This window comes from Hylobates moloch, unplaced genomic scaffold (genome assembly GCF_009828535.3).
Source record: "Hylobates moloch isolate HMO894 unplaced genomic scaffold, HMol_V3 SCAFFOLD_1, whole genome shotgun sequence".
NCBI classification, from domain to species: Eukaryota; Metazoa; Chordata; class Mammalia; order Primates; family Hylobatidae; genus Hylobates; species Hylobates moloch.
The window spans coordinates 104,107,852-104,128,983 of record NW_026652276.1 but is presented as its reverse complement, the minus strand read 5'-3'; the positions used below and the strand labels follow the sequence as shown (position 1 = coordinate 104,128,983).

General features: G+C 42.5%; 1 protein-coding gene across 1 annotated transcript in view; it reads right to left on the bottom strand.

Moving 5' to 3' along the window:
- Positions 1–21,132, bottom strand: part of BAZ1B (bromodomain adjacent to zinc finger domain 1B) — a 71,181-nt gene that overhangs the window by 26,442 nt on the left and 23,607 nt on the right. Inside the window, exons 5-7 of the mRNA XM_058437052.1 lie at positions 9,891–11,592; positions 3,416–3,554; positions 2,585–2,718 (exon numbers count right to left, since the gene is read on the bottom strand). Of these exons, the coding sequence (XP_058293035.1) occupies positions 2,585–2,718; positions 3,416–3,554; positions 9,891–11,592 (1,975 nt within the window). The remainder of the gene's footprint in view (positions 1–2,584; positions 2,719–3,415; positions 3,555–9,890; positions 11,593–21,132) is intronic.

Here is a 21,132-nt window from a genome sequence, read left to right as displayed (position 1 = left end):
AGCTACCATGCCTGGCCAGTCATCACAATATTTGAAGCCTTACCTCATACTATGATTGTTTCTCTTCTCTTTCCCATTCTCCCCGCTTTAACCTGAAACATCTCTGCAATACTAACACATAACCTTGTTTAGTCTTTTCAGTTGGGTAATTTATTTATTTTTTTAAATTTTTTGAGACAGGGCCGGGCGCGGTGGCTCACGCTTGTAATCCCAGCACTTTGGGAGGCCGAGGCGGGCGGATCACGAGGTCAGGAGATTGAGACCACGGTGAAACCCCGTCTCTACTAAAAAATACAAAAAATTAGCCGGGTGTAGTGGCGGGCGCCTGTAGTCCCAGCTACTCGGAGAGGCTGAGGCAAGAGAATGGCGTGAACCCAGGAGGCAGAGCTTGCAGTGAGCCGAGATCGCGCCACTGTACTCCAGCCTGGGTGACAGAGCGAGACTCCGTCTCAAAAAAAAAAAAAAAAAAAAAAAAAAAAATTTTTTTGAGACAGAATGTTGCTCTGTCACCCAGGCTGCAGTGCAGTGGCGCAATCTTGGCTCACTGCAACCCCTGCCTCCTGGGCTTAAACAATTCTCTTGCCTCAGCCTGCCAAGTAGCTGGGATTACAGGTGCCCGCCACCACACCGGCTAATTTTTGTATTTTTTGTAGAGACGGGGTTTCGCCATGTTGGTCAGGCTGGTCTTCAACTCTTGAGCTCAAGTGATCCGCCTGCCTCAGCCTCCCAAAGCGCTGGGATTACAGGCATGAGCCACTGCATCCAGCCTCCGTTGGGTAATTTGAAATAAAAACTGCCATTCTAGAACTGGAAAACACGAAACAACATCCACCAGGATGCTCTAGAAGTGAAGGGTCTGGGTCCCCAATCTTGTCTCGGGGATACATTATAAAGTAACACTTCTTCATCCCACTGGAATCTCTTCCAAATCTAAACATCCAGGCTCCACAGTTACTGCTCTCAAACCTAACTGCCCTCACCTGAGTTTTTATGAAGTCTAACAAAACTAGATTCTTCTACAAAGTGACATAATCCATGCTCAATATAATTCAACATGCAAACACCTTAAATCTGAAGTTTTATTTGAAGGAATGTTTATGTTTGTAAATCAGTATTATTCTTAACAATTTTGTGAGTTTCAAGCTTGAGTTAGGAATTTCTCTAAAATGAAGAATTACTTTTTAAAAAATAAAGATTTATCGAAGAAGCACAATAATCTAGTACTCAGGAAGCAACTTCTTTTTTTTTCTTTATCTCCGACATGACACCAACACATAAGCAATTTTCATTAGGTTACAGACAGCAGAGCTGAAAGAAGCTTACGGATCATTTAACCTAGTGGTTCTCAACAGGGAGCACTGCTGCCTGCCACAGGTATCTGGCAGGATCTAGAGACATACTTGGTTTTCACTGCTACCACCTAGTGGGTAGAGGGAAGCTCCTGAATAACCTACAATGCACAGGACAGCTCCCAGTACAAATCATGGTGGGAGAAAAAAAAAAAAAGATTCATCTAGCCCAAAATGTCAGTAACATTGAGGTTGAGAAAACCTGACCTAAACTAAGCATCTTATTTTTTTAATTAAAATTTGTTTCTTTCTTGAACTATACTCAATACATAAACTTTAAGAAAGAATATGGATACATATTCAGAAAACTATTCAGTGTGTATTTCTTTTACAAACTGAACACATATACCCAGCACCCAGATCAAGAGAAAAAATATTACCAGTGTCCCTACATGATCCCTTCTCTGTCACTCATTTTTCGTTAGGTATTTGCCATGTTTCTCCTCACAAGAATTTTAAGAACCTTATCTGTCTTGTTTGCTGCTATACCCCTAGCATATGACAAACTGCTTCACAAATAGAGATTCAGCATAAACACTGAACAAATTAATTTTAAAAGTAGAAGAAGAGGTTCAGGTGCGGTGGCTCACACTTGTAATCCCCAGCACTTTGGGAGGCCGAGGTGGGCAGATCACCTGAGGTCAGGAGTTTGAGATCAGCTTGGCCAACATGGTGAAACCCCGTCCCTACTAAAAATACAAAAATTAGCCAGATGTGGTGGCACACACCTGTAGTCCCAGCTACTCGGGAGACTGAGGTTGGAGAATTGTTTGAACCCAGGAGGCGGAGGTTGCAGTGAGCCGAGATCACGCCATTGCTCTCCAGCCTGGGCAACAAGAGTAAAACTCCGTCTCAAAAAAAAAAAAAAAGGAGAAGAAGAGGACATGTAACACTGCCCTTAGCAGCCCCCATACCTCAATTTCAGCCCTTGAGGCACCTACAAAGGCTTCCAAGGGACAAAGTTTGAAAACTGCTCCTATAAAATCTAATACCCAAATATCCTAATATTCAAGCTCTTCATCTTCTCACACTATGCTTAGAACAAAGGTGGTAATCAAACGTGGCTTTCTCTCCTTCTTTCTACACATTTCACATCTACCTACTTCACTCAAATAGATCTAAGACCACAATAAAGAAATTCTGCAAATGGAAAACGTGACAGAGGAAAAGCAGTCCTTAATGTTGAGCCTACTTGAGCAGGGTGAAATAACTCTTAGATATACAGATATACTCACTGCGGGGACAGTAATCCTCATCACCAGAGACTGTGTGGTCTTTGCAGTGATGGTTGAATCGGTAGTCAATGCTGTCGTGTACCCAGCCTTTTTCAATGAATAACCCTGGAACTTCATCTGAGAAGAGCCAGTATCTACAAATCACAACCAGTATTAATAAGACAATGAATAGAACAGGATTGCAGTATGATTTTACTGCTGGAGAAGATAGTACAGAGTATCACTGAGCATTCAAAACCACAGTTTACAGAATTCTTCCTCTTCAGAACTCTAGACAGATAAAAATTGCAAGGTAAATCAAAGTATATGAGAAATGTTGAAACTGGAGACTAGTTTAATGTCTGTAATTTTTATAATTTCTTTCTTTTTTTAATTGAAATGGGGTCTCGCTATGTTGGCCGGGCTGGTCTTGAACTCCTGGCCTCAAGCAATCCTCTCGACTCAGCCTCCCAAAGTGTTAGGATTACAGGTGTGAACCACCACGTCCAGCCCTAATTTGTGTAACTACTAATATTTCTCCTTTAGGTTTCACAAAATGTATGCATTTAAAACCTACTGCCATTTTTAAATACTTGTCTTTGGATTACATTTCACCTATCACCATCATGTAAGCTTCCTACTTGTGGTATCTTCAAGGGCAGGAATATGTCTTACTTAACTTTGCAACTCTAGCATTTGGCAGTTAATATTCAATAATCATCAACAATTCTGTTTCCAAACAGAATTGGAAAATTCAAGAGAGAAGCTTGTCTATTCTTGTACTTTAGAAAATTTTCCTAATAGCAATGTAAACAGTCCTAAAGAAAACAAAAATTTGGTTTAGGAACTGACCTATTATGGTTTCGATCTGTGCCAATAGGAGTCCTGCGCATGACTAGTTTGGCCTTGGCAATCCCTTCCTGGAAAGCTTTCTCAGCAGCTGCTTTGTGCTTCCGTATTCGTTCTTCTTCAGCTTGGCGTTCCAGTTTCACTGTTAAAAATAAAAAGACTCAAATCAGGTATTTTCCTAGTAAATCCCACTCTTACAAATTAAATAAAATATAGAGTAAAAAGTGACTGGTGTACAGTAGTTGTTTATCAAATCTTAGTTTGCTTTCTCTAATTCTAATCTGTTAAAAGAAATGACATGTAAGGCAGCAACATCTAGTCCTCTTACACTCCTTGAATTTTTGGTGACATCTCATCCCTCAACTCAATGCAAAATCTTTTATCTCCAAAATATCACTCCTTTTTGTTTCTGTTTTGAGGCGGAGTCTTGCTCTGTCACCCAGGCTGGAGTGCAGTGGCGCGATCTCGACTCACTGCAACCTCTGCCTCCCGGGTTCAAGCAATTCTCCTGCCTCAGCCTCCCGTGTAGCTGGACTACAGGCACACACCACTGTGTCCAGCTAATTTTTGCATTTTTAGTAGAGACAGGGTTTCCCCATGTTGTCCAGGCTGGTCTCGAACTCCTGACCTCAACTGATCCACCCGTCTCAGCCCCTCAAAGTGCTGGGATTATAGGCATGAGCCACCACACTCGGCCAAAATACCACTTCTTAATATATTTTAAACAATGCTGAAGAAACAGTTAACAGTCCATAAATAGGACTAACTGAAACATCTTCTGACAGGTGCACCCTCAAAAAGATCATGAAAAATAAAACTAGTAAAATAACTATTTCAAAATAAAACATATTTCAGTCCTGAGGAATCTGACAGTAATTTGGTTTAATAGCCCTGATGACAAGAAAAAAAAACTGAAAAACAACAGCAGGGGAGCACTTGTGGATAGTAATTATTTCACATTGAACACCTATTTTTCTAATTATTCAGCAAGTTACTGTTAATGATAAAAATTTTATTTCTGATCATTCATTAATTAGGTTTATTCAGTTAGAAATTTCCCTAAACAACAAAAGCAGCCCGCTAATTTTGTTAAGTTTTTCCATAATTGTCACAAACCTTGACACCATAGGGTACAGAGCAATGCTATTTACAATGTCACAATTTTTAAAAATTGTTTATTTTTTTTTTAGAGATAGGGTCTTACTATGTTTGCCCAAGCTGGTCTCAAACTTCTGGGCTCAAGCGATCTCCTGCCTCGGCCTCTCAAAGTGCTGGGATTAGACGTGTGAGCCACTGCACTCAGCCCCAATAATTTTTAACCCTGATTGTCCATTGACAATAACATCTACAATAAGATGTGAATGTGGAAAATGCATCTGTCTAAAGATGTTACTTTAAAAACTTAGGATAAATTCCATTTATTTAAAACATGGAATTTGTTACCTTTGATAAAGTTTTCTAGCCCAAATGAAACTGTATATTTGTAACAATGGTTATAGCAGAAAATAGTACAAAGGTAAATGATTTAAAAAAAAAAAAAAAAAAAGCGAGAGAGAGTGATGGCCCAATTACTATCAAGGAAAAGTTCAGTCTCCCAAGACTACAAACAAACATAAGCCAATTTAGGACAAGTCACCAAAGGAAGACCAAATTCTGTCTCAGAGGTTACAGCACTGAACTAGTTATCCAAAGACCTGAACTCTAATCCAAATACTGATCTTAGTAAAACACTAATATTCTGTCCCTTGTTTCCATACAAATAACAGAATATCATCTTTTCCTTTCTCTTAAATATAAAACACAGTGGAGCAGTCCAAAAATGGAAGAAATCATTACGTTTCAGATAAAATAGAGGTGAAGGTTTTAACCTACATTCTGCTTCATCTGCAATAGTTATACTTTTTTTTTTCTTTTTTTTGAGACGGAGTTTCTCTCGTGTTGTCTAGGCTGGAGTGCAATGGTATGATCTCGCCTCACCGCAACCTCCGCCTCCCGGGTTCAAGTGATTCTCCTGCCTCAGTCTACCGAGTAGCTGGGATTACAGGCATGTGTCACCACGCCCGGCTAATTTTGTATTTTTAGTAGAGACAAGGTTTCTTCATGTTGGTCAGGCTGGTCTTGAACTCCCAACCTCAGGTGATCCGCCCACCTCGGCCTCCCCAAGTGCTGGGATTACAGGCGTGAGCCACTGCGCCCGACCGCAGTTACACTTTCTTGATAGGTATTGTTTTATTTTGTTTTGTTTTGTTTTGAGACAGTCTCGCCCTGTCACCCAGCCTGGAGTGCAACGGCACCATCTCGGCTCACTGCAACCTCTGCCTCCCAGGTTCAAGCGATTCTCCTGCCTCAGCCTCCCAAGTAGCTGGGATTACAGGTGTGTGCCACCACGGCCAGCTTATTTATTTATTTATTTATTTATTTAGGGATGGCGTCTCGCTCTGTCATCAGGCAGGAGTGCAGTGGTGTGATCTCGGCTCTCTGCAACCTCCAACTCCCTGGTTCAAGCGATTATCCTGCCTCAGCTTCCCAAGTAGCTGGAATTACAGGCACCACCACACCCAGCTGATTTTTTTTTTTTTTTTTTTTTAAAGACAGAGTCTCGCTCTGTCCCCTAGGCTGGAGTACAGTGGCCGATCTTGGCTCACTGCAACCTCGGACTCCCTGGTTCAAGCTATTCTCCTGCCTCAGCATCCTGAGTAGCTGGGATTACAGGCATGCACCACCACGCCAGGCTAAATTTGTATTTTTAGTAGAGACAGGGTTTCACCATGTTGGCCAGAATGGTCTTGATCTCCTGGCCTCATGATCGGCCTGCCTCAGCCTCCCAAAGTGTAGGATTACAGGCTGTGAGCCACCGAGCCTGGCCTCTTCATAGGTCTTTAAAATGGTAAATACAATGGCCAGGGGAGGTGGCTCATGCCTTTAATCCCAGCAATTTGGCCAGTTGAGGCAGGCAGTTCACTTGAGGTCAGAGTTTTGAGACTAGCCTAACCAACATGGTGAATCTCCATCTCTACTAAAAATACAAAAATTAGCTGGGTGTAGTAGCAGATGCCTTGTTATCCCAGCTACTTAGGTGGCAGAGGCACGAGAATAGCTTGAACCTGGGAGGTGGAGGTTGCAGTGAGCCAAGATCGCACCATTGCACTCCAGCCTGGGTGACAGGGCGACTCTCTGTATCCAAAAAAATAAATAAAATGGAAAGTACACATTACATATGTATACTCAGGCACAGTATGCATATCTATGTAAAAATATTTCGATGGCCTTAAGTAGTATAAACTAAAATTTGTTTTAAAAGGAATATACATTTTCTAATGAAAGAACTATTCAAACCGGGGTTTGGTGGCTCAGGCCTGTAATCCCAGCAGTTTAGGAGGCTGAAGCAGGAAGATCACTTGAGTTTTGGGGTTCAATACCGGCGTCCACAAATAATAAAAAGATTAGCCAGGCGTGGTGACACATGCCTGTAGTCCCAGCTGCTCGGGAGGCTGAAGAGGGAGGATCACTTGAGCCCAAGAGGTCAAGGCTGCAGTGAGCTGAAATCACACTGCTGCACTCCAGCCTGGGTGAAGAATGGGACCTTGTCTCAAAATAAAATAAAAAAGAAAATGTTGAAAAAGAACAAGCTGGAAGATCAACACTTCCCTATTCCGAAACTTACTACAAAGCAAAGTTATCAAGACAGTGTGGCTTTTACATAAAGACAGACATACAGATCAGTGAAATAGAATTCAGAGTCCAGAAATAAGCCAATGTATCCTAGAGTCATATGATTTTTGACAAGCGTGTCAGGGCCATTCAATGGGGAAAGGTTTGTCATTTCAAAAAACAGTACTAGGACAACTGGAGAGACACATGCAAAAAAAATAAAGCTGGACTTTTACCTTACACTATAAAAATTAGCTGAAAATAAAGACCTAAATTTCAGAGGTAAAACTATTAAGACATTTGGAAGAAAACAGGAGTAAATCTTCATGACCCTGGATTTGGCAAAAGATCCTTAAATCTAACACCAAATCTATGAGTAACAAAAGAATAAACAGATAAAATGAACCTCATCAAATTTCAAAAACTTTTGTGCTTCAAATGATACTACTAAGAAAGTGAAAGGACAGGCCAGATGCAGTGGCTCACAGCTGTTATCCCAGCACTTTGGGAGGCCAAGGCAGGCAGATCACCTGAGGTCAGGAGTTCGAGACTTTGCCTGGTCAACGTGGTAAAACCCCATCTCTACTAAAAATAGAAAATTAGCCAGGCGTGGTGGCGCACGCCCGTAATCCCAGCTACTCAGGAGGCTGAGGCAAGAGAATCACTTGAACCCAGGAGGCAGAGGTTTCAGGGAGCTGAGATCACGTCAGTGGACTCCAGCCTGGGCACAAAAAAGAGCGAAACTCCGTCTCCCAAAAAAAAAAGTGAAAGGACAACACACAAAATAGATGAAAATATTTGTAGACCAGGTATCAGACAGAGAATTGTATCTAGAATATATAAAGAACTCTTACAACTCAATAATAAACAAATAACTCAATTTAATAATGGACAAATGATCTGAATTAATACTTCTCCAAAGATACACAGGTGGCCAGGAGACACATGAAAAGATGGTTCAGCATCATTAGCCATCAAAGAAATGCAAATCAAAACCACAATGAGATACCATTTCACACCCACTAGGATGACTATCATCAAAAAGTCAGAAAATAACAAGTATTGATGAGGAAGGAGAAAAGTCGGAACCTTTAATTCACTGCTGGTGAGCATGTAAAATTGTGCAGCCACTTTGGAAAACAGTCTGGCAGTTTCTCAGATGGTTAAACATAACCATATGACCCAACAATCTCATTCCGAGGTATTTACTCTAAAGAAATGAAAGTATATGACTACTCAAAAACTCATACACAAATGTTTATGGCAGCATTATTCATAACAGGCAAAAGATGAAAACAATCTAAATGTTTATCAAGTGATGAATGAGAAACAAAACGTGGTATATCCAAACAATGGAATATTATCCAGCCATAAAAGGGAATGAAGTACTAACACATGCTACAACATGGATAAACCTGGAGAACATGCTAAGTGAAAAAAGCCAGCCATAAAAAGGCTACATATTATATGATTACATTTACATGAAATATCCAGAACAGGTAAATCCATAGATGCAGAGAACAGATTGGTGGTTGCCGGGGGATGGGGACAAGGGAGAAGAGTGAGTGACTTTTGGGTTTTCTTTTAAAAATGTTTTGGGGCCAGGCACGGTGGCTGGCCTGGCACAGTGGCTCACGCCTGTAATCCCAGCACTTTGGGAGACTGAGGCGGGTGGATCAGGAGTTCGAAACTAGCCTGGCCAACATGGTGAAACCCCATCTCTACAAAAACACAAAAATTGGCCGGGCATGATGGCGCATGCCTGTAATCCCAGCTACTCGGGAGGCTGAGGCAGGAGAATCGCTTGAACCCAGAAGGCGGAGGTTGCAGTGAGCCAAGATCAAACCATTGCACTTTAGCCTGGGCGACAGAGTGAGACTCCATCTCAAAAAAAAAAAAGTTTTACAACTAAATAGAGGTGGTCTATTTTGTGACTGGCTTCTTTCACTTAGCATAATGTTTTCAAGATTCATTCATGTTGTAGCATGTAAAACATTATGCTAAGTGAAAGTCACAATAGACTATCTGTTATACAATTCCATTTAGAGAAAATGTCTAGAATAGCAAATCTATAGAGACAAAGTAGACTAGTGGTTGCTCAGGGCTGGGGAGGATGGGCGAATGGGGTAATGACAGTTCATGGGTAGAAGGTTTCTTTCTGAGATGATAAAAATGTTACAAAATTGACTGTGGCAATGGTTGTACATTATCTGTGAATCTACTGAAAACACTAAATTATACATAATAAGTGAACTAATTATACTGTATGTCGATTATTTCTTAATAAAGCTGCTTTTTAAAAGTTCAGATTTGATGGTGCCATCAAAGCCCAAAATTTTTAAGTTCTTAAATCTTAAAGAACAGACTACTGAGTTGGTGACTGCGCTAGGGGCTTCAAATATCTTGTCAATCAATTTTATAACAATCTTATCAAGCATATGAGGAAAGTGAGGCACAGATAAGTAACCTGCCCAAAGGAACACTGTACAGCTAAGTCAGAGCTAGAACCTGAACCCAGGTCAGTCAACTCCCAAGTCCTATGTTGTTTCCACTATGTCTATTTGTAGATTTGGTCCTTTACTGAACCCAGAAAAGATGCCAATATCACATTAATTTATTAACTAATCAGAATGCCAGGCTGAACACTCCAGCTAAAATATGAAATTATCAACAGAACTAATAAAAAATAAAATACATACCAATAGGTGCTGGGTTATTACATACAGAAATAAGTAAACAAACAGAGACCCTACCATTACCTCAGTAATTTCCTTTCTTTTACTATCTTCTACAGAGCTTCCCCTTTTCTCTCAGCATGAAATTTTACCTTTCATTTCTCTTTCCTGGATTTCCCGTTCCTTCTTAGCTTGAATGGCAAGCAACCTTCTGCTCTTCACAGCACTAATCATGTCTTCAGCTTCTGTATCTACTTGGGGCTCAAACTTCACAATTTCTTTTTTCCTATCAGTTTTGCCTAACCCATTCTCAACTTTTCCGTTTTCTTTATTTTTGGCTTCCATTTCTTTCCGTTTCTGTTTCTCTGCTCTCTTCTTATCATTTTCTTCCTTCAACACAGCAAGCCGCTCCTTCCACAACTCTGCAGACATCTGCTGCCTGGTCTCCATGTGGTCTTGCACTGAGTATGTCATGAGGATCCGGTGGCACAGTGCTGCCAAGATCTGTAGCTTCTCCTCTGACGTCAGCTCAAAAAATTCAGAGGTCTCCAGCTTTTCTAGGAACTCATCTTGTACCTCATTATCCTCAAATGCAGCTGAATCTTTATTGTCATCTGTGTCTGAGCCCTCGCTTTCCTCCTGAACATCAGATCTACGCAAGCAGAGCCGCACCAGCTCTGAAACAGAATGCAGAGTCAAGGGGATTTCCGACAGCTTCATTCCCAATTCACCATAGTCTTCTGCTATCTCATCTTGTAGGAGGGTCTGTAAGAGGATGACCAACACCCTATTAAGGTATAAAAAGCCACCCTTATCTGCACTCAAGGCTTCCATAAGGGACACAGCAGTAATAGGATACTGAGCATCTGGTAAAAGTAGCCCAGAATAACAGCTCAAGAATTCCACCACCATGGCCACATCCCCAAACAGCGTGTTGGGCAGCCCTTCAGGGGTATCCACCAATCTGAATGCTGGAAGGCTTCTGCCAGTTAATTCTTGGTCCTCATACCGCTTCTGTTTTTCTAATCTCTCAAGCATTTCTTTCTCTCTTCGTTCTTTGGCTTTTTCCTTCAACTTCTTTTTCAGCTCCTCCCGTTTCTTTTTCAAATATTCTTTCCGTTGCTCTTCAGACATAGAAGCCCACCTCTTTTTGTGCTCTAGAAGTTCATAGCGTTTTTGAACAAGACTTCGCAATTCTTCTGGGAGACGAGCTCTATCTTCACTAGAGAGAAGACGAGCTGTTTTGGAGATAACACAGGACAGGGCACTCCTCTTGTCCTCCCTGTCTTTGTTTTCTTTGTAGTATGCAATGAGGTGTAGGGCTGCAGGAGGCAGATGTTTATGAGGTTTACTAGCGGTCCTAGGTGTACCCCCAGAATTCCGTGGGGCTCGTGTCATCTTCTGCGTGCCTTTGGCCATATCCAACAAAGTCATCTGCTTCATTTTGGTTTTGGGAGTCTTCAGTCCTTTTTTGGGAGATTTGGAATTCCCTGTGGATTTCTGTCCATTCAAGATGCCTTTGCTTCTGCCCTTTGCCTTCAAAGGCTTGTCACTGTGCTTCCCTGGTTTCTTGGCAGGTGGGCCTTTTTTAGGAATGTGAAAGTTAGTGTGCAGCTTATTGGGCGACATCATCTTCATCATTTCTTCTAGATGTTCTTCAGGAGATTTGGAATTCTTTGAGTTCTTCACTTTGAGTGGCGAGCCACTCAATGACTTCTTCAAGTGTACATGACACCATAACTTAGGATTTAGTTGTGAACTAAGAGAAGAGTTGTCTGTCTTGGATTTCTTTGAGGGCTTCCTGTCTGGAGATCCAGTATTCTTCCTCTTAGTAGAAGGGTTGAGAGTCATATACTAGAATTTAAGAATAGGAGCAAAATTAATTTTAAAATCTAAAACTAACTTAAGCAACATTTAAGCATCTTAAAGGCCCTCTTCCCCAGCTATTCAGGTAAAGCTACATATTCATATCTCTTCATAGATACTTTGTCCCTGAAAAAACAAAGACATGAATGTTAGCTAATGTTTTTGTCATGTCAACACAAAATTCCCTTGACATCCAGACTTAATACTAGACATTTTTGCTATGTAACCAGTTCTCTGTTTATGTATATTAATGATTCTTAAATATTTAAACAAAATCTGTGAACCCCTCCACCAGAAATAGTAGACAAAAACTATGCATACAATTTCAGAGAATCCATCTATGGACCTCGGATTAAGGATATCTGATCTACAAAATGGCAATATCTGAAATGTTTAAAAAGCACTGTTCTTGAAACGAGACTGAATTTTCATCCTTTCACTGTTGGTTCCTATTCAGGGCATTTTACGCTTTTAAGTAGAAATGATACTGTTTAAAGTACTTTTGTCTTAACTCTGAGGTACATTTTCTTACAGAAGAATCAGTGAGTTTAAGAACAATATGAACACTGCTCATAGATAAAGACACCTCCTGACCTGGGCCTCAAACTCCCCTTTGTCCTCACCCAACACTTTTAAGAACTCATTCTGGCCGGGCGCAGTGGCTCACGCACGTAATCCCAGAACTTTGGGAGGCCGAGGCAGGCGGATCACTTGAGGTCAGGAGTTGGAGACCAGCCTGGCCAACATGGTAAAACCCTGTCTCCACGAAAAATGCAAAAATCAGCCAGGCGTGGTGGCACATGCCTGTCACCCCAGCTACTCAGAAGGCTGAGGCTCGAGATCGCTTGAACCCGGGAGGAGGAGGTTGCAGTGAGCCAAGATCACACCACTGCACTCCAGCCTGGAGGAGAGAGCAAGACCCCCATCTCCAAAAAAAAAAGAGAACTCATTCCCACAACTAATTTCACACCATTCTCTCTTTGAACATACCCTCTTACCTTCCAAATCCACTCCCTCCAGTCCCACAACTCTACAATCGTTCAATCTCACCAGAACCTTAAATCCATTAATTTTATTACATTTTCACCACCCTAACCCCATGTCTTATTTACCCAGATTAAATTTTAGTCAATCATGATAACTGATCTCACATAAACCTATAGTTCCCTTGTCTCTCTTATTCTATTATATCTACTTGGAAAAACCATAACCCTGATTAACTCACTCTATTTACTCCTGCCCTGCATATATTCAGCTGAAACACGGCTAAAATAAAAGATACAATAAAAGTGAACAGTCTCAGCCGGGTGCAGAGGCTCACACCTGCAATCCCAGCACTTTGGGAGGCCAAGGCGGGCTGATCACGAGGTCAGGAGATGGAGACCATCCTGGCTAACACGGTGAAACCCAGTCTCTACTAAAAATACAAAAAAATTAGCCAGGCGTGGTGCCGGGTGCCTGTAGTCTGAGCTACTTGGGAGACTGAGGCGTGAACCCGGAAGACGGAGCTTGCAGTGAGCAGAGATCACCCCACTGCACTCCAGCTTGGGCGACAGAGCAAGACTCTGTCTCAAAAAAAAAAAAGTGAGTGGTCTCACTTTAAATTCATTGCCAGGCACCTCAAACGGGTCCTCCACATCACCTAGCAAACACAGTGTGTTCCTTTAGTCCACTCATGTTCCCACTCTCCTGATACCCATCTCGTCTCCTCATACCTCCCATACCTCATTTCCATCATATACAATCAGTTAACACGTAACAGTCCAGTCCATTTGTCATGATACCACTGCTTCTTTTTTAAACGTGTATTGAAAAAAGAAAAACCAAACTCTATGAGTGGAATGCTTTAAAAAAGATAATTACAAAGAAAAATGCCTGGTAGCTAAAATGCAAACTAATTGAAATAACCAAGTCAAGTAATCCAAAATACAGCCCATTTCAGAAGAAAACTGTTGCTTTATGTGATTAGGGAAAAGACTAGATAAACTCTAGAATACTTGATTTTTATTACCAAAATCAGCTAAGTACATCAATGGCACTCACAGATATGAACATCCAGTTTTTCAACAGAAGGGACTAACCAGAAAAGAGCAACATGTAAAGAAGTCTAAAGACAAGTAGGTTAGGCTAGTTTGAGATGAGACTACAGGCAAGAAAACAGCTAAGGATTACTGAATAACGAATTATGAGCCCCTTAAAAAAAGAGTACAGGGAGATGGCTAAGGTGAGATAAATCCCAGGGATCACACAGTAAAACACCTATGCTCTTGTTAGGAGAAAAGCAAATAGGTTTAGTAAAATTAAATAAGCTGTACTATAAAGCCATTTAAATGTTTTTTTTATTTTTAAGACGGAGTCCCGCTCTGTCTGCGTCTGGAGTGCAGTAGCGCAATCTTGGCTCACTGCAACCTCCACCTCCCAGGCTCAAGCGACTCTCCTGCCTCAGCCTCCCAAGTAGCTGGGATTACAGGTGTGCGCCACCATACCTGGCTAACTTTTGTATTTTTAGTAGAGACTGGGTTTCACCATGTTGGCCAGCCTGGTCTCAAACTCCTGACCTCAGGTGATCCGCCCACCTCCACCTCCCAAAGTGCTGGGATTACAGGCATGAGCCACCCAGCCAGGCCCCAGTTAAGATTTAAACATTACGGGCTGGGCGTTGTGGTTCACGCCTGTAATCCCAGCATTCTGGGAGGCCGAGGCGGGCGAATCATGAGGTCAGGAGATTGAGACCACGGTGAAACCCCATCTCTACTAAAAATACAAAAAAATTTAGCCGGGCGCCGTGGCGGGCGCCTGTAGTCCCAGCTACTCGGAGAGGCTGAGGCAGGAGAATGGCGTGAACCCGGGAGGCAGAGCTTGCAGCGAGCCAAGATGGCGTCCAGCCTGAGGAACAGAGCGAGACTCCACCTCAAAAAAAAAAAGATTTAAACATTAAAGACATAATGAGAGAAAACGAGCCCACAGAACCATGGCTACACACAGAGGAAAAAAAATATGGCCTATACTGAGTAGGATATACTTAACAAATCCCTCTTTTGGCTAAGCTATCTAACTTTAAAGGCCAATTGGCCTTTGAAGAGTTCCAGGCAACAGCAGGTTATTGTTCCTCTGCCCGAGTTTTTGTTGCCTTATTAAAACTGTAATGTGTTGCCGGGCGCGGTGGCTCACGCCTGTAATCCCAGCACTTTGGGAGGCCGAGGCAGGCGGATCACAAGGTCAGGAAATCGAGACCATCCTGGCTAACACAGTGAAACACCGTCTCTACTAAAAATACAAAAAAAATTAGCTGGCGCTGTGGCGGGCGCCTGTAGTCCCAGCTACTCGGGAGGCTGAGGCAGGAGAATGGTGTGAACCGGAAGGCGGAGCTTGCAGTGAGCCGAGATCGCGCCACTGCACTCCAGCCTGGGCGAAAGAGCGAGACTCCGTCTCAAAAAACAAACAACAAAAAAACTGGAATGTGTTGTTCCCCAATCTCCAATAACCATCCTTAGAATGGGCTGACAAAGGCCGGGCGCGGTGGCTCACTCTTGTAATCCCAGCACTTTGGGAGGCCGAGGCGGGCAGATCACGAGGTCAGGAGATCGAGACCACGGTGAAACCCCGTCTCTACTAAAAATACAAAAAATTAGCCGGGCGTAGTGGCAGGTACCTGTAGTCCCAGCTACTCGGAGAGGCTAAGGCAGGAGAATGGCGTGAACCAGGGAGGCGGAGCTTGCAGTGAGCCGAGATTGCGCCACTGCACTCCAGCCTGGGCGACAGAGCGAGACTCCGTCTCAAAAAAAAAAAAAAAAAAAAGGATGGGCTGACAAAGAGGCTTTATAGCTTTACAACATATAAACCCTATCCATGACTCTGGGATTACCTTCCCTAGATGCAGAATTTCCTCATTCTAGTTTCCCAGAACCGTATTTCAAAATGCTAGGAAGAATAAGCCAAGATAACTTATTTAAGACTCCAATCTCCTCATGGACAGTAATACTATCAGTACTCCAAAGACAATATGGCAGAGACCATCCAAACTGCAGAGCAAGACCCATTACTACCCTGGCAGGAAATAAGAACAAATGTGTGCCCCCACAAAGTTAACAACCTTCTTCAGTCAGCCTTGGAAAATCTTCAGAGTATACACATACAGGCGGACATTTTTTCTTTTTTTTTTTTTTTGAGACGGAGTCTTGCTCTGTCGCCCAGGCTGGAGTGCAGTGGCGCAATCTCGGCTCACTGCAAGCTCCACCTCCTGGGTTCACGCCATTCTCCTGCCTCAGCCTCTCCGAGTAGCTGGGACTACAGGCGCCTGCCACCACGCCCGGCTAATTTTTTTGTATTTTTAGTAGAGACGGAGTTTCACCGTGGTCTCGATCTCCTGACCTCGTGATCCGCCCGCCTCGGCCTCCCAAAGTGCTGGGATTACAAGCGTGAGCCACAGCGCCTGGCCCAGGCGGACATTTTTTCTAATGCTCAAAACAACAGATTATATATTTAAAGTTATCCTAAAATGAAATGTATCGCTAAAAAGGAGACTAAGTTTCATTTTTAGCATTTTAAATAGGTATGTTTTAATAGGGTCTGTTACAATAACTCGGACACTTCTTTATTTACTGATTATAGTTCTATTTTAAAAGAAAAATCACTCACATTTTACATAAGGTTCTTTAAACTTCTTCCACTTAGAAGCATAGTAGTATGAAGAAATGATACAAGAAAAAGGTGGGATGGCTTAGCCATGAGGGTCTAGCAACCCATTTTTATTCATAAGGTGTGTTTTTGTGCCAAGCCACACCATGTTTTTGTTTGTTTGTTTCTTAAAAATGAAAGAAATGAACTCACCCAACCCCCTCCCAATAGGCCGGCTCCCCACGTGAGCAGTCCTTCAGTAACTGGATCATCTCAGCATGGGGCATGCTGGGCAGTCACAGCCAAATGGGAGCCGGCATGGCTGGACTCAGGGGGATCTGAAAAAGCATAAAACCACTTATGTCCTAACGGTACTCCCTATCCCCCACTCAGCACAGTTAATCTACCAGATTAGCGGATGGGGAGGGAGAAGAAAGGACAGCTGGATTACTAGCAGTATAATTTTTGGCAAAGGTCCTTCCTAATTGCTAAACAGAAAAAAATGTTTATGACTGTCTCGGCAACATGGAAGGTTGAAAGGAAAAGGGAGTGTCCACAATTTTACATTTGTTCCTGTCACTTGAAACTCACCACAACCACAAATATCTGTCTGCAACTCCTGTTTCTTGATAAAAAATAGGATAAAAATGAAAGAAATTACTTGTAGCAGCTCATTCAGATGCTGCATACAACTTAATAATAAGCAATATAATCTAGGCAGCAAAACCCTAAATTAGCAAACCTTGGCAATCCATATTCTGATTCTTATCTCACCGTTCTCATTCACCCAGGGCAACATGTTAGAACTTTGAGGACAACACTCAAATAGTGGGCTTTTCTCAATTTCCATAGGCCTTTATTAGCAAGTTTGCAAAATTTGTTACTATAAAATATATATTAAAGTGTTTTCAAAATAATATAACTTTTCATTTTTTTTCCTTCTAGCAAACCATTCCTTCAACAATATAATTTACCTTTTAAAGTACTTCTGTTCTAAACCCTAACTCACAAACTTTTTTTTTCCTCCCCCCCATAACAGGGTCTCACTCTGTCTGTCACACAGGCTGGAGTGCAGTGGCATGATCACAGCTCACTGCAACCTTGACTTCCTGTGCTCAAGGGATCACCCTGCCTCCATCTCCCAAGTAGCTTGGACTAGAGGCACATGCCACCACACCCAGTTAATTTTTTGTGTATGTAGAAACAGGGTCTCGCCATGTTACCCAGGCTGGTCTCAAACTCATGGGCTCAAGCAATCCTCCCACCTCAGCCCCCCAAAGTGCTGAAATTACAAGCAGGAGCCACTACGCCTAGCCATAAACAACAAACAAACTTTAAGAGCGAGACTTTATTTAAAGACAAATCAGGACGGGTGTGGTGGCTCATGCCTGTAATCCCAGCACTTTGGGAGGCCGAGGCTGGTGGATCACAAGGTCCAGGGATTGAGACCATCCTGGCCAACATTGTGAAACCACATGTCTACCAAAAATACAAAAATTAGCCGGGCATGGTGGTAGGTGCCTGTAGTCCCAGCTACTTGGGAGGCTGAGGCAGGAGAATCACTTGAGCCCAGGAGGCGGAGGTTGCAGTGAGCCAAGATTGCACCACTGCACTCCAGCCTGGCAACAGAGCAAGACTCTGTCAAAGGAAGGAAGGGAGGGACGGAGGGAGGAAGATAGATAGATAGATACATAGATAGATAGATAGATAGATAGATAGATAGATAGATAGATAGATAGACAGACAGACAGACAGACAGACAGACAGACAGACAGACAGTCAGTCAGGCAGGCAGACAGAGACAGACAGACAGACAGACAGATCGATCAGCCAGGCATGATAGCTCACACCTGTAATCCCAATACTTCAGGGGTCAGGGTGGGGAAGGATTGCTTGAGCCCAGGAGTTTGAGACCAGCCTGGGTAACATGGTGAGATCCTGTCTCTGCAACAAATTAAAAATAAAAATTAGCTGGGCTTCGTGGTGCACACCTGTGGTCTCGGCTACTCAGGAGGCTAAGGTAGGCGGATTGCTTGAACCCAGAGGTCAAGAGTGCAGTGACCTATGATCACACTGCTGCACCTCCAGCCTAGGCAGAGCAAGATCCTGTCTCAAAAAATAAAAAAATAAATAAAATATGTAATACTATGAGTAATGGACAAAATTATGTCACTGCCTTCTTAAATGATGCACTAAGAATACATCAATTCTTAATGTCCAAATATTCATAACCTGAATCTAATCATGAAGAAATAAACCAAAATCAAAAAGCATTCTATAAAATACCAGGTTCTATTATTTCAAAATGTCAAGGTTTTGAAAGACAAAGAAAAGCTGAGGGACTGTCCCAGATTAGAAGAGACCAAAGAGACAAGTAAATGTGAATATGTAACACATGGTAGCACAATGGATCCTATTAAAGCAAAACAAAATTGTTTTTTTGGTTAAAAGATTACTGAAGAACTGCGAAAATGTGAGTAAAAACTATAGATTAGATAATAGAGTTATTTCAATGTTAACTTCCTGATTTTGACAACTGTACTGTAGTTATGTTGGGAAATATCCTTAATTTTTTTGTTGTGTTTTGTAGAGATGGAATCTCGCCATGTTGCCCAAAAAGGTCCTGAACTGGACTCAAGTGATCCTCCCACCTTAGCCTCCCAAAGTTCTAGAATCACACAGGTGTGAGCTAGCAAATATCAGTGTTTTTAAGAAATTCATATTCCAGTATTCTGTAAAAGGGCATCCTGTCTGGAAAATTACTTGGCTCAGGAAAAAATAATTCGTGTGTGTGTAGAGAGCAGATTAGGCCAGATGCAGTGGCTCACGCCTGTAATCCCAATACTTTGGGAGGCTGAGGCAGGAGGATCACTTGAGACCAGGAGCTCAAGACCAGCACGGGCAAGAGTGAGACTCCATCTTTATAAAAAATAAAAAACACAAAAATCAGTTGGGGCCGGGTGTGGTGGCTCACGCTTGTAATCCCAGCACTTTGGGAGGCCGACGCGGGCAGATCACGAGGTCAGGAGATCGAGACCACGGTGAAACCCCGTCTCTACTAAAAAAAAAAAAAATCAGGTGGGCATGGTGGTGAGCACCTGTAATCCTAGCTAGTCAGAAGCATGAGGTGGCAGGACTGCTTGAGCCAGAAGTTCCAGGTTACGCCGGGCGTGGTGGCTCACGCTTGTAATCCCAGCACTTTGGGAGGCCGAGGCGGGCGAATCACGAGGTCAGGAGATCGAGACCACGGTGAAACTCCGTCTCTACTAAAAATACAAAAAAAAAATTAGCCGGGCGTGGTGGCGGGCGCCTGTAGTCCCAGCTACTCGGAGAGGCTGAGGCAGGAGAATGGCGTGAACCCGGGAGGTGGAGCTTGCAGTGAGCCGAGACTGCGCCACTGCACTCCAGTCTGGGCGACAGAGCGAGACTCCGTCTCAAAAAAAAAAAAAAAAAAAAAAAAAAAAAAAAAAAAAAAAAAAAAAATTCCAGGTTACAGTGAGCTACGATCATTCCACTGCACTCTAACCTGGGAGACAGCATAAAGCCTACCTCAAAAAAAAAGAGAGAGAGAGAATGATAAACAAATATGATAAATATTAACATCTGAGGAAATCTAATCAAAGAGTACACAGAAATTCGGTAGTGTTTTGTCAACTCTCCTGCATAAAATTATTCAATAAAATATTAAAATGTAGTAAGAACAAGGCTAAACTCATGCAGGATTCCAAATGCCTTAAAGTGTTATTTTCTTCTTACGTCTCAAATTCAAAGGCTTCCCTACTAGGATTTATCAGTCTAAAATAAGAGCTCAAACATGATGGAGAGACTAACAAAATAGGGCTGCAGTGTATTACAAGAGGAAAATGAGCTAGAGATTTCATCTTAGATGACAGTTATCACCCAATTGCCTTGTAAATCATTCCTCCAAGTCATTGGGCCTACAAAAAATTATGCTGCCCCTAAAGCCCAAATGTCAGTGGCATTTTTCTCCAACAAATGGAACTTCTTCAAGAAATGAATAGCCAGTTACCTATTATATGCAACATACTATGCTAAACATTACAAGATATAAAATAAGCAAGGTAGTTCTTATTCTCAAGTAATTTATATTCTACAAAGATTTTGGAAAACCACAAACACACCCTCATCATCATATTAGGTATTCAGGTAACAATCCAAAATTCCCGTATCTTTACATAATTTTCCTCTCTCCCACATAAGCCCTCACTATGGGTCCTTTGGTAAAACTATTTTTTTTTTTTTTTTTTTTGAGACAGTCTCACTCTGTTGCCCAGGCTGGAGTGCAGTGGCGTGATCTCGGCTCACTACAAGCTCCGCCTCCCAGGTTCAAGCAATTCTCCTGCCTCAGCCTCCCAAGTAGCTGGAACTATGGGTGCCCGCCACCACGCCCGGCTAATTTTTTGTATTTTTAGTAGAGACGGGGTTTCACCATGTTAGCCAGGATGGTCTCGATCTCCTGACCTTGTGATCCACCCATCTCGGCCTCCCAAAGTGCTGGGATTACAGGCGTGAGCCACTGCGCCTGGCCTGCTAAAACTATTGCTCAGAACTCACTCTCTACGCCTGGTCTCACTCTACAGTAAATGTACTCAGAGCCTGACAGAACATTACATTCTACAAAAACCAAAGAGTATACAGAGAGAGAAGATATCCCATGCCTTTGGATGGATGGGTCCTATGTGATCAACTTTAATCTTCAACAGATTATTTTAAATTTCATCTAGAAAAAGAAAGAAAACAGGCCGGGCGCGGTGGCTCACGCTTGTAATCTCAGCACTTTGGGAGGCCGAGGCGGGCGGATCACGAGGTCAGGAGATCGAGACCACGGTGAAACTCCGTCTCTACTAAAAACACAAAAAATTAGCCAGACGTGGTGGCGGGCGCCTGTAG